This window comes from Elgaria multicarinata, chromosome 3, assembly GCF_023053635.1.
Source record: "Elgaria multicarinata webbii isolate HBS135686 ecotype San Diego chromosome 3, rElgMul1.1.pri, whole genome shotgun sequence".
Lineage (NCBI taxonomy): Eukaryota > Metazoa > Chordata > Lepidosauria > Squamata > Anguidae > Elgaria > Elgaria multicarinata.
Window position 1 is genome coordinate 113642884 of NC_086173.1, and position 13060 is coordinate 113655943.

A 13060-nucleotide genomic window follows, 5' to 3' on the forward strand; every position below is an offset into this window, starting at 1 on the left:
CCACCAGGTTTGACCTAGGAATCCTAATAGTTAGCTATTTCATCCCTTGACTACTTCCACTGACAAGCAGAGACCAGCAGGGACAATACTTATATGAAAGGTCTGGGTGAGTTTATGCTCCTGACCTCTCCCATTGTTGGAAGTACTAATAAAAGTGTCGACATCACCTCAGTATTTCCTCTCACTTGTACCCTTCAGCTTCACCCTCTCTTCCCTTTCCCTTGGATCATCTTTCTGACTTTTCCTGCTCCTGCTGCTTTACCACCTCTAAGCTTTGCTTGCCAAGTATGCCAGATTTCCTGGATTCTGGCTTTGGCTTGATTTCTAGATAACCTTGGTTGTTGATAGGTGTGAACTGCTTCCTTGGCTATAGCCCTCTCTCTCTTTTTCCACTGCAACTGTGCTGATTCATTGCTAGGGCTATCTTGTCGTGATGTGTTATATTCAGAACCTGACAGATGTGCGTGTTTTGCCGTTTCTAGACTGCTTCCCTACACACATTTTCTAATTTAAGTTTGGGAATTCAAATCAAAGAAGTATAAATGGCACACTGCTACAAGGGAACATAGAAAGCCTTGATATTGATGGTGGTGCTACCTGGGCTTCTTGCAGCATCATTTCACTTTGAGCCTTTCAACATAATCTCCTGTTCTATGTACTTTATTTTCTTCGTGCCCTAGATGATTCTAGAGGAAGCCAGAGAAAGCACAGCTCTTCTCTGGCTTCCTCTGGATGCAGAGGAAGGAGGTGTATGAATTACAGCCTTGTCCAGCTAATGCCATCCTTAAGAATGAGGCCAGGTGGTGGGGGATGCAGGGCTTCCATGGCCATCATCTGTCTAGTGAGCATCTAGGGAAGATGCTTGCTACACTACCTCAGGTATAGCAAGGATGAGCAACCTGTGGCCCTCCAGATGCTTTTATCTACTCCCATATGTCCTAGCAGTATAGCCAGTGGTGGGGGATGACAGGAGTTGTAGGCCCAAACATCTGGAGGGCCACAAATTGCCCATTTCTGTGGTTTATGGAATAGTCTACCTGCTACAGTGTGTATGTGTGTGTGTTTGAGAGAGAGAGAGAATGAGAATAAATTAATGGGATCAGAGAAAGCATGGAGGTGGAATTTAATATTTAATTTAATATTTTCTTCCTCTGCTGTGGTCTTGAGGAAATTCCCTCTTTTGCATTGGCAAGGGTGGGGAGAGGGAATTGCTTTGGCAGAAGGGGAGTACCAATGGTACCCAAAAGCAAAAGTAATTTAACCAGAGGGGTTTTCTGCAAGATTTCAGAAAGCGAAGAAAGGTTTAAATTCCTCCTTCACACCTGCTCTGATCTTATTGATTATCAGTCGACCTCAAACTGATTAAATTTACACCTAAAACCTCCCTAAGTGTTAAATAGAAAGACACATTGCATGGCCTGAGTAGTTTGACCCTGGGACCCATTTGAGGGCAGCTCTTTCCAATGTGCTCAAGGTCAAGCTGTCCTTAAAACTGATGGCTTTATTTAGGGAAAGAACAATACACATTCTAATTTACATATATTACTATAACATTGACCAGATCCTCAAGACCTCACATTAAAGTCTTGCCAGTCTGTAGTCTTTGACTATCCTAGTATGTTGCTTTTGTCTGTTGGAGATTTTTAAATCTCTCTCTCTCTCTCTCTCTCTCTCTCTCTCTCTCTCTCTCTCTCTCTCTCTCTCTCTCTCGTGCTATAACAAGCTCAAAAGGAACACCATAGTACACAACCCAAAATTCTATTTTGGGAAATCTTTCTTTCTTTTCTTTGTGTGTGTGTGTGTGTGTGTGTGTGGTAAAAATCATTATCGCTTTAGAAGTTTCCATCCGTTTAGATGTTGTGTGTATCATTTACAATTAGGAAATGTAGATGTCTCATGAAATGTAAAAATATCCTTTTGTGATGGCACTTAAAACAAAACAGCAATGCGTTTGACTTTAAAAATCAAAGCCGTGGGGCTGGGAGAATCTGGACTCTGTTATTGGGTTTAATTTAATTGTTCTTGCATTTCAAAGGACAAACACACACCCTTCCATTTGTGGCTGGAATGCTGAAGACCTTAACAATAAATCCCATTACTCAAAAAAATAAAATAAGTCTGGTATAAACAGTGACAGAAACAGTGTTTTATTCTTATTTTTAATATTAGATCTTTAAGAAAAACAATATACACTTACTCAGTGATACACTTTTACTAGAAAAGTCCATTTTTAGGGCCAGTCCACTCAACACAATTTGCAAACACAGGTCCTGTGAGTGATTTCTGCGTCTGCATTCATCTGAAAATATGTAAATAATAATAATTTACATTTATATCCTTTTTTCTTCTCACAGATAACCATAGTGCACACAACTGAGTTGTTCCCATGACACGATAGCCCACCATGGGCTTTTTAACCCCCGGTGATGCTGTGGCATGTATGAGGCCCATGCAGCCACCATTTTGAATATGCAAGCCCTGCTCGTGGGTTGTTGTGTCTTGTGGACCTGGCAAGCATGGGTTATGCTATGATTAAACATGGTATTTTTAGGGTTATGTGAGGGTTATTTAACCCTCATGTATCCCATGCTTGTCAGGTTTGCACAACACAACAACCCTGAGTGGGGGTTGCATATGCAACTTGGTGCATGTGGGTGCTGTGGCTTGTCATGTGTTAAATAACTCATTGACAGTTCAATAATCTGTGACAAACCATGGTGTAGCATACAGACCTGATCAATATATTTTACCACTGATCATATTTGGAGCTGAGTTTCTTCCCTATGGACTTCAGAATAGGGAACGTTCTCATGAAATTACTACCAAAATGTCTTGTACTATGGCCAGGATCATGAGAGCAAACTTTGGATTTTTGTTTCATGAAGAATAGCTCAACTCTTACACAGAACACCACATCCTTGAGAGCAGTTTGCAGTACATGAATTACAAAAGTCCTGCTGGATGTTTGCCAGTCTTTAGGGCAAACCAAAGGCAAGAGGCTCTCTGGATGTTTCTAGCCAGATTGTATCCAGTGTTAAGTCTAGCTTAAGTCCCATTCATTTAATTTCATTGGGTCTACTCTAAGTATGACTAACTTTGGAAAGCAGCTAATGTTTATAAGATTGAGGGTTGGACTCAAGAACCCCTTCTAACTTGCACTCACTGTGATTCGGTGATTCCAAAAGGAGAATCACTAAATTGGTAAAACCAGTTTAACCAAGACTAGCCTAGACGTTGGAGAGATTGAGCTGATGACTCTCGATAGCTGACCTTAACAAGGGCTAATATCTGAAAGATGATGCCTGTAAACCCTCTTTCCTATGAATGAATATTGTAAACCAATGCCTGTGAAGAAAGCAAAGGGTTCAGCCTGATGGTGAAGGCAGACTAAGAAAGGACAGATCTGGGGCTTGCAGGGGGGTGGGGCGGGGCTCTCTGAAGCACTTTGGGCATGCTGGGCAGCTACTTAGAAAACCTGGTGTGGATTTGGGTGTTTGTTGGAGTGCTTAAACTGAACTGCCACCTATGCTCAACCTTTATATTTGTAAATAATTGCTAATATTACAAAAGGCCATAAGCTTCCATTGCTGTCCTTCCAAAGGAGACCAACTTGGGTGAGTGCTGGAACACTGAAACTTCCCACCACTCAAAGAACTGTGGTGCACGTAACACTATATACGTAACATGTCTTATCGGAGCAATGTGAAATGTTTAGAGCAGCTCAAAATAGTAAGGGGGTGTGCACATTACAAACCATTTTTTGGGGAGCCAAATATAACTAAACGAAACAGAGAGAACACATTTCCGTGTCAAATTAAGTTTGGGTATCATCACTCCATCTGCTCTCCAGCTGCCCCGCCTCCCATCTACTATGAGCTGTGCCTTCTATCAAGGGAATAGAAACAAACCACCTTATGTACAATTCACAAGATCTAGAGAATATATATTCCAATTCTCCTTGCCTTGTATTTTTTTTCTCTTTTTAATAAATAAACCTATATATTTTAAATAGCTTGTCTGGAGGTCTTGCTCTTTTAGCGCTTTAAGAGAAAGGGGCTTCTCCAGGAACGGTGCTCCCACTCTACCGAGTTCTGAAGAGCAATACCTTCCTACCGCTGGGGAGATGGAGGGGAAAGAGATATCGGGGGGCGGGGCAGGTGAACGTTGAGAATCTCCATTCTCACAGCTTCCTCTCCCACAACTTGCATGCTTGCTTTCACTAGCCTGTCTGCACCCCGGTTGCTTTCTCAGGCTGTTAGGGAAATGGGCACTCAAGGAAACAACACTTCCACCCTTGGGAATTGCTTGGAGTGGCACGTGCCTATCAGAGTGGTAGCTGAAAGGGACATCCATGGAGAAGGTGGTGCTTCCCACCCACCCCTCTCTGCAAGTCTCCACTCCCTCCCCTGCCTTGCTTTTCTGTGCTATCCCTCTATCCATCTGTATATCAGGTTAGAAACTCAATAAGCAGGCCAGGTAAATGCAATTTCCCCTGACTGATCTCTAACTGTCCCATCTTCCCCCAGGTCTCTCATGCATGCTTTGAGGGCCGCTATTCTGGAAAACCTTGCTATAGAGAAAAGCATATACTTTCGTAGAGAAACCCTTCTGCTATATTAGAATTCTGCCTAAAGGTGGCATTTTATACAACTTCAGTGATGCAATAGAGTCACTTCTGTGGAACGGAATTAATAGGCCAGGAATGTGTAACAATAATTAAGGATGGATAGATTTTATATTGCATTATTCTTCCCTGGGAAACTCTCTGGTTTGGTCACCAACACATGGCTTTAAATTCTTTTGAGAAAAGTGATTCAGACTCTGCTCACCCATTTATGTAACAAGAAGCATTCAGGAAGCTTGATGCAATGTCTGGATCACCTTGCTCTATGTGTTCATTTCAATTACTCCTACTTTGTGGCTTCCCATTTCTTAGATGAAATTTTAATGTATTCCTTAATATGACAAATAGACTTCAGATGGTAAATTTCAGAAAGGTGTCCATGTTAATCTTATGGTACCTTGGAAGTCTAAGGACTGTATCCAATGTTGACATTCCACAAACTCAAATAGTGCTAGCAAAGCTCTGCTGAATCTTTCCGTTGCACAAGTGGTTGCCTATGATGCCTGCACAATTAGTTGTGTGAGCAGTTGCACAACCCGTTGCACAATGGATTCAAGCATTTGCCTAACTGGGTGCACAACACGAATGCACAACATGTTTCACAGCATGTAGCACAAGAGTTATGCAATACCACTTGTCCAACCACGCTTGCACAAACGTAACTTTAGTTGGATTGTTCTCTTGTGCATAGTTCAGAATCTAGTTTCTGTGAACACAATGTCATTTGGGCTAATGGAACGACACAGTTGGACACTGCCCTAAGGATTGGATCTAGGATCTGCCTTTTGTGAATGGAAGGGAAGATGCCTCTACCCAGTTTTGAGGGATCTCTCCTCACCCATGCATCACTGCTCAGCCCATTCTACAGGGTCCCCCTAAGCCCTCTGTGTAGCATTTTCAGGAGGCTGGGTGGGCTGGAATGGGGAGCAGGGGGCAAGGAAGTCTTCCCCCAGCAGCCCAGCTACATGTGCCTAAATCTGGATCCAACCCTAACAGATTTATTGTGCCATTTTGTTAGACTAGTGCCCAATTTCTCAGTTATATGAAGTGTTACCTTCAGGCAGCAATTTTGTACATGGGTATACATGATAAGAACTGAATTACAGCAGCACTCACAGATGTTAATGCTACTATTCTAACTAAGTTATGCAAGTTTAACACCTGTAATGTGAAACAAACTCACAGCCCCACTTAAGTCCAAATCAAATAGAACCGAATTTGCCTTCTGAGCAGCCATCCCCTTGGAGGAGTTACCATGAGACGTTTGGCACTAACTACTGACCCAAGGGAGGAGGGGCAGTCTAGAAAGTAAACAAACTAGGATGCCCCCTGGGAATCCCAGAAAACAAGATTGGACTGTTTACTGTGTTGAGTCTTCAGCGCAAAAAGGAAATTCTTATTCTTTACCATGTTAATCTCCTTTTCCCTGCTCTCCCTTCCCACTCCATTGTACTTTTATCTGATCTATTTCTGTTATTAGAGGAAACAAAAACATAATGGGTTTCAAATGAAACAAATGGAGAACAAGAGAATATATGACATTTGAAACTTGCTTAAGGTTCTGGCATTTGTTTCTGTAATATTAACAAATGATACCCATTCATTTCAATTTCAAATGAATGCAGACCTTAGTGTGCCAACTGAGGGTAACTCAGCATGCATTTCATGAAGTGGGCTCCAGACTCCAAAGTTTAGGCTACAATAAATCTGTGAGTTGATAAGCTATAGATTACTATCTCTGACCAAAAGCAGTATGTTATTTTGTTGTGATTTCCTTGTTTGGTTGGGTTGTTTTCATTTTTTTACTCCAGGGTAATTCTAAATATGGTAGATTCCTATTGTCCAGGATACTTTATAAGGCTTTGCCTCTTCTATTCCTCCTGATTGCATCCCACAGTTCGGATGACCACTTACACACTGCCAAAAAGAGTGAATGGTGTGGAGAAGGTGAAGAAAGAGACACATTTCTCCCTCTCCCATAATACTTGAATCCGGGGTCATCCCATGAAGCTGATTGTGGGAGATCCAGGACAGATAAAAGGAAGTCCTTCTTCACACAGCACATAGTTAAACTAAGGAATTCACTACCTCAAGTTGTGGTGATGGCCACCAATTTAGATGGCTTTCAAAAGGGGTTGGATAAATTCTTGGTGGATAAGGCTGTCAATGGCTACTAGTCCTGATGGTTATGTGCTACCTCCAGTATCAGAGGCAGTAAGCCTATTTACCAGTTGCTGTTGCCCCTTGTCCGGACTGTGGGTCTCTGGTCGGCAGCTGGTTGGCCACTGTGTGAACAGAGTGCTGGACTAGATGGACCCTTGGTTCTTATGTTCTTCTGAGATACATCACCAAAAAAGAGGGCTCAGCATTACATAGAATGTGTATATGCTAAGTTTTATGTAGGAATGCAAACTACCACAACACTACGGGGAAGATTGTGAATAGGTGACCCACATACCTGCTCAGTCTGCTGTCCAGGTGTGTACTGCTGATGGGCAGTTTTAGAGCCTCTGTTCTCCCTTCTTAGGGTTCTTTAAATCAGACTTGGTCTGGACAATCCTTCAAATAGAGGATGCCTTCAACTTGATGGCTGCTTTCCGTAAAGTGGGAACCATCATATCCAAGGTTATGTAGGTCAGTGACTGGCAATATACCTTTTCATACAACATTTTGAAGAGGGCTCATGACAATAGGCAGCTTTATGTGCCTACAATTATTCCTCTCTCATTTATGTTTGCAAATACAAGGCTTTTTAAAAAATATGGAGGGTTTTTTTTGGTAATTATGCATTCTTTTTACAATGTGTTATCCAGTTCAGAACACAACAGTAACATTTTGCACCTGCAAAGCAAAAACAATCAGATGAATTAGTCATTTGGCATTTTTACATTTTTCATCCCACTTCCCTGGTTACACAAATATGATTTTGAAACCCAAATATCGTATTATATTTTAAACATAAATTTACACTTATCAATGACTAAGTTATTTCAAGGTAACACAATTTCACAGTAGTATCATTCCAGTGGAACATTCTGATTACAGCATGTATTCAAATGGAAAACAACTGCCTCCAGTTTCTAATATGTCTTGACTTTGTTCGTTGCTTAATTTTGTCAAGGTTCCTTTTAATAAAATGTATTTGTAACAAAACTTTAAGCACATAACTTCTCTGTAATTCGTATCTGTCAGCATAACATCAAGTATTTTACCTTGCTAGTTAAATATACATCTGTCTAATTTTTTTGGCATTGTTTTATTTGTGAGTCTCTGTAATATTTTGAGGAGTGGCATTCTCTTAGTGGCATGGGGCTGGTTAAACAGTTGTTTCTTTGTGAATAATGGCAAAGTGATGGACAAGTTTTCATACAAAGACTTTAGAGGTCTTCTTTGTAAAGCTGTTTGTGCCTGTTAACCATCCAGCCAAGTGTGGTGTGTGTGTGTGTGTGTGTGTGTGTGTGTGTGTGTGTGTGTAAGAAGTTAAATCTCTTCATCAAAAACAATGCTATACTGCACAACGTTGCAGGGCACTTTGTAGTAACACACATGTACATGCCCCCCCACACACACACATGTTTTGTTCCAGGGTATCTTGAGGCTCAATGGGGAAGTTGATAGTAAGTTCAAGGCAGGAAGAAAGTAGGACCCTGGGTAGCTCCAAGAGTGTCTTGCTGGTTGGAACTCTCTCCTACTAGAACAAGAGGAAGATGTTGCCTCAGCAAGTAGCTAGAGCCATGTAAAGCCTTCCATTAGCTGAAAAGACATGCAGTGTGGGCCGCTCTGCCCCATTTAGAGGAGCTGACTGGATTGTTAAGGAGCCCTCACTTGATTTCAAAGACTGAGACTTCTGCAAGGCTGAGGAGTTTCTACCAGTAACTTGTCCTCTGAGCCAGAGGATGGTGACAGGACTATATCCTCTGGCCAGGAGGCTACTTCTCACTGAGGAAGTAGCCTGTCCTTCATCTTCATCAGAATCCTCTGCTGCACACTGCAAGGTCACATTCTGTTCTTTCAACCCCTGCAAACCTCATCTTTATTGTCCAGACATATTGTTGTGATGTCACTGTGGCTGGGAAGAAAACTTTCAACAGCCCCTGACTGGGACCCACCACTCCAGTAAGGTGGCCATGTGTCCTACTTTACTAAGGACGATCCTCTATTTGAAAGCATCTTCTATTTGAAAGGTCTAATCAGGTCTAAAGATAAAGACAAGGGACAGCAGGCTGCCCATCAGGAGTTAGCAACTGGACAGCAGACTGAGCAAGCAGACAAGTCACCGGTTTACAATCTTTCCCACAACAGTCACACACACACACACACACACACACACGTAAATTACAATAATAATTTCTAAATTTGCACTTTTACATATAAATCATAACATGCAAATGTTACGCAAATCTGTGTTCTCTTTTGTCCACTTTTTTGGTGATAGGTTTCCTCTTTTTAGGCAATCTGTGAGTGGCCAGTCTGTGCTCCGAGCTGGGCTCTATTGCAACGGATTGCCAAATTTAGCAGCTGGAGAGAAGATCAGAGGAGCACTAGAGGGGAAAAAAGTTCCTGCAGAGAAAATTATGACACGTGCACACATTGTGTGGGAAGGAAGATACAAAGTACAAAAGATCCCAGACAAATGATTTCCCCCAGCCATATTTGTGCATGTGTGTGTGTATGACTGATGTACTTTATTATCAACAATGTCTAAGATAAGAGATGTTTTCTTGTAGATGTCTTTTGTAATTAATTGTATATTGAATAGTAATCCATATAAAGCAATTCTTTATATGTGTAGTTGGTTCATAAGAATATAAGAACTTACATTTGCAATACATGAAAGGCTATCATATATTTATTAAGGCCACAACTCCCATTGACTGGCAAATCCACATTATACCAGCATTCCAGTAGGTACTTTGAGACATGAATCCCAGAGGTATATATGGGGCATCATATAAATGCTCCATTTTAATTTCTAGAATCAATTTCACAAACAGTCAAAACTGGCTCTGGATTAGTCCAAAACACAACTATTTGGGAAAAGATGCCCCCATTTTTTTCCCTATTAGCTAGTCACAGTCTTAGTATGTGGTTGCCACCAATTTAATGAAAACATATAACTTGACTTTGTCCAATTGTTGGGGCTGACTCTGGGTTTGGGAAAGCAGAGTAGGAGTTAGAAGATTGGTTCAGTAAGTACACAGGGATGCTTTTTCACTCACAGGGAATTTGTCTGACGTCTGTGTTTGCATGAACAATGAAGTCTGTAAGCCAGGAGTTCACAGAGGTCTGCAACATCTTCCATGATCCCTTATGCAGTTTCTGAGCACTGCAGGTTATGGAAATAACTATGGCTGAAATCCATAACCTTTCAGCTCATCCATTGCCATGGTGGCATGAAAGCATTTAAAAAGCAACTCACTGGAGTGTTAAAAAAAACCAGTCCAGGAGCTAATATGGTGTACTACCACAGTGCTTGTTCTGCAAAAATTCAGACAGTGGAAAATGTGTGGTTCCCATGAGAAGCCAAAATGTCTGGAAAATTAAGCCAAATTTATCTGAATTAGAGATGTATGAGAGATTAGTTTCAGAATATTTTTGGCCAGAATTTAGCCAGTTCACACCTCCCAGAACAGAACATGAACACAAATGCAGTCTGTGGTCGAAGTCCATACATTTCTGAGTTTCAAAAAGAATTCATAGAACAAAAACAGTGTGTTCGAAAATGTGTACATTTGAAAAATGCACATGAAAAATGTGTACTTTTGGAAAATGTGCACAAACATGCTTTAATTGATGGAGAGAAATGCATACATTTAAAAATGCACACAACTGATGCAAAATGTGCACAAAAATATGCATGAATTTTTGTATGAAAAGGAAAAACAGCTTGCAGTCTGATACAGAAATGAGGCAGAATGGGCTTGATCATGGAATTTGATGAGCTTGAATTTTGCTGATGCACTCATTCTTAACCTGAATAAGAGTTTTTTCCCCCAATACATATCCAACAGATGAGTAGTATATCACAGGAATGTGTTTCTCTTCCTTTAAACTAAAGATTCTTTAAAATGACAACAGCTTTTTATAGATACAACCATGCTTATACCTGTTATGAGATCTTAAATAGCATCATTCCATTAATCACAAAATAATTTCTTCAGATGCTTTTGTAATTGTGATCTGATAATGGTCTCGGGTTTCTCTGTATTAATTTCTCTTCTTCTTTTTTTAAATATAGCTTGCTGACGATCAGGGATTGGTTTTGATGACCACTGTTGCCATGCCAGTATTTAGTAAGCAAAATGAGACTGTAAGTACTCACACTTTCAGCCATGATCTACAAAATGGAGTTTTAACGTAGTCCAAGTGGGAACTTCTTGAGGGACCTATGTATTTCTTGACCGTTGGGCTCTGCCATTTTCTCATAAAGTCATATTTCCTATTAAAATAAACAAAATGCATTCTTATTTTCTTTAAAATTCTTCAGTTATGTAAATAAAAAGGCAAAAAAGTTTTTAAAAATGCTTTATGTTCAGAAAAGAGGCAGAAATTAAAAGGACAAATGTCAAGCTAATTTTATGTTTTTCATAGCTTTTTTCATACATCAAACAGGATGTAATCCTGGTAAAGCTATACATCTTTATATATGCTTGGAAACTATTGATTTCAGTAAGCATATTAATGTTGATTTCAGTAGACACACTAATCTTCCAGTGGATTGTTCAAATATACCCCCAATATCTTGAATTGGGTGTACATAAACCTGCTTTACAAGGGACAACAGATAACAGATGGCAATGTGAAACTTTTGCTGATATTACCAAAGTAATTCCCTGCAACAACTTGTGCACATGCTTACACACTGTTATCCATGTCCTCAGAAGCATGCACACACACATTTGCATCTTGAAAAGGACCTGCAAAAATCTGTGAGTGGCCAGTAATGGGTATGCAATAAAATGCTCGTCCGATGCTCCTTAGACTAGTGCTAGTACATAGAGGCAGCACAATTTTTGACACAATTCTACAGTGTTGGATCTGGTGTTTTTTTAAACAACAACAACAACAACAACATTATGCTACACTTCCAAAGGTATTTACATTGCCCTTCACATTCGGTTCTTGCCTTCTGGCCATCAGCTACCAAGATATTTGGAAAAGAAGATAAGTTACATTTTTATGTGACATTTTGCATAGATGGTGCTTCCTGAGTCAAAGTTTTTAATTGAAAGCATCCTTACCAGCTGAAACTTTGCACACCACCTTTGATTTATTTCCAGGGTAAGAAAAAGAGGGAAAATATTGATTTTGTGTTTGCGTGTGTATGTGTGTTCAACCGGATTAGCTTCAGCCACCCCATAATAACTTATCAAATAGTGGGAAGAATTAGCTAGCTATCTGCGGGGCTCAATGTGGTTTTAATCCATGTGGGAAATACTTATTGACTGAATACTTTCCCTCTAACTTTAATTGTTTGTTGTTCCAACTAATCTGTGCATTATTATTTTTTAAATCATCTTTTATAATAGAGATCAAAAGGCATCCTTCTGGGAGTTGTGGGCACAGATGTTCCAGTAAAAGAACTTTTGAAGGCCATTCCAAAATACAAGGTAAATTAAATTTCGCTTGCAGTTCACTATATTGAAATGAGTGTGAATTATATTTATATACTGCAAAATTATGTAGGATTAGATTGAGAGACACCCTTCCACAAGCAGAAGGCCTGCTTGTTTAGGTGAAGGGTGGGATAGAAAAGCTTTAAACAAATAACAATTGGGACAGCAATCACCCTCTTTGTGCCATCGTTAGATGTATAAATACAGGGTTGGATTCAAAGGTGTGTTGCATGAGGAAAAAGTAATTTCCTCTGCAGTAATGTGGCCCCTATGATTCCACCTTCCATGGTAGCCTCCCATGCTCCAGACTAGACTATTCTAGAGGGACTACACTATTCTAGAGCTTCCAGAGGAACGCAGAGGGAAGCAGTGGGAAGGAATGGACAGGAAAGCTGTGCTTAAAAAAGCAGAACCCTGTTTACTCTTCCCTGAATACAAGCCAGAGATTCCCTGGAGCTGTATACAACTGGATTGCCATATTGGAATGTGCCTCATCTGGAGAGGGAGGCCTTTCTTTTAAACCAATCTGGCATTTAAGCTAGGAAATTTCTTGAAAACAGTCCCAATTGCTTATGAGATAATTGAGAGAATTTTAGAAATGACTGCATGATAATTCACGGCAAAAAAACAAAAACAAAAAAAACAGCACTATTTCAGTATTTGATCTGCCTTCCCAATTGTAATATTGCCTTGTGCAGAACATCTGCCAAAGCTATCAACAGCGGGTTTTTCGCTAAGGGATATTTTAATGACTACACATCAGTGTTTTGAAGGTACATTTATTGCAATCAATGAGTGCAGTCAGCTGTGTAACAGAAGC

The 13060-nt window shown here is 40.3% G+C and overlaps 1 protein-coding gene across 1 annotated transcript in view; it reads left to right on the forward strand.

Annotated features, from left to right (window-relative positions):
- CACNA2D3 (calcium voltage-gated channel auxiliary subunit alpha2delta 3) overlaps nucleotides 1–13060 on the forward strand; it is a 650216-nt gene that overhangs the window by 473643 nt on the left and 163513 nt on the right. Inside the window, exons 15-16 of the mRNA XM_063121610.1 lie at nucleotides 10863–10934; nucleotides 12154–12234. Coding sequence (XP_062977680.1) covers nucleotides 10863–10934; nucleotides 12154–12234 — 153 coding nt within the window. The remainder of the gene's footprint in view (nucleotides 1–10862; nucleotides 10935–12153; nucleotides 12235–13060) is intronic.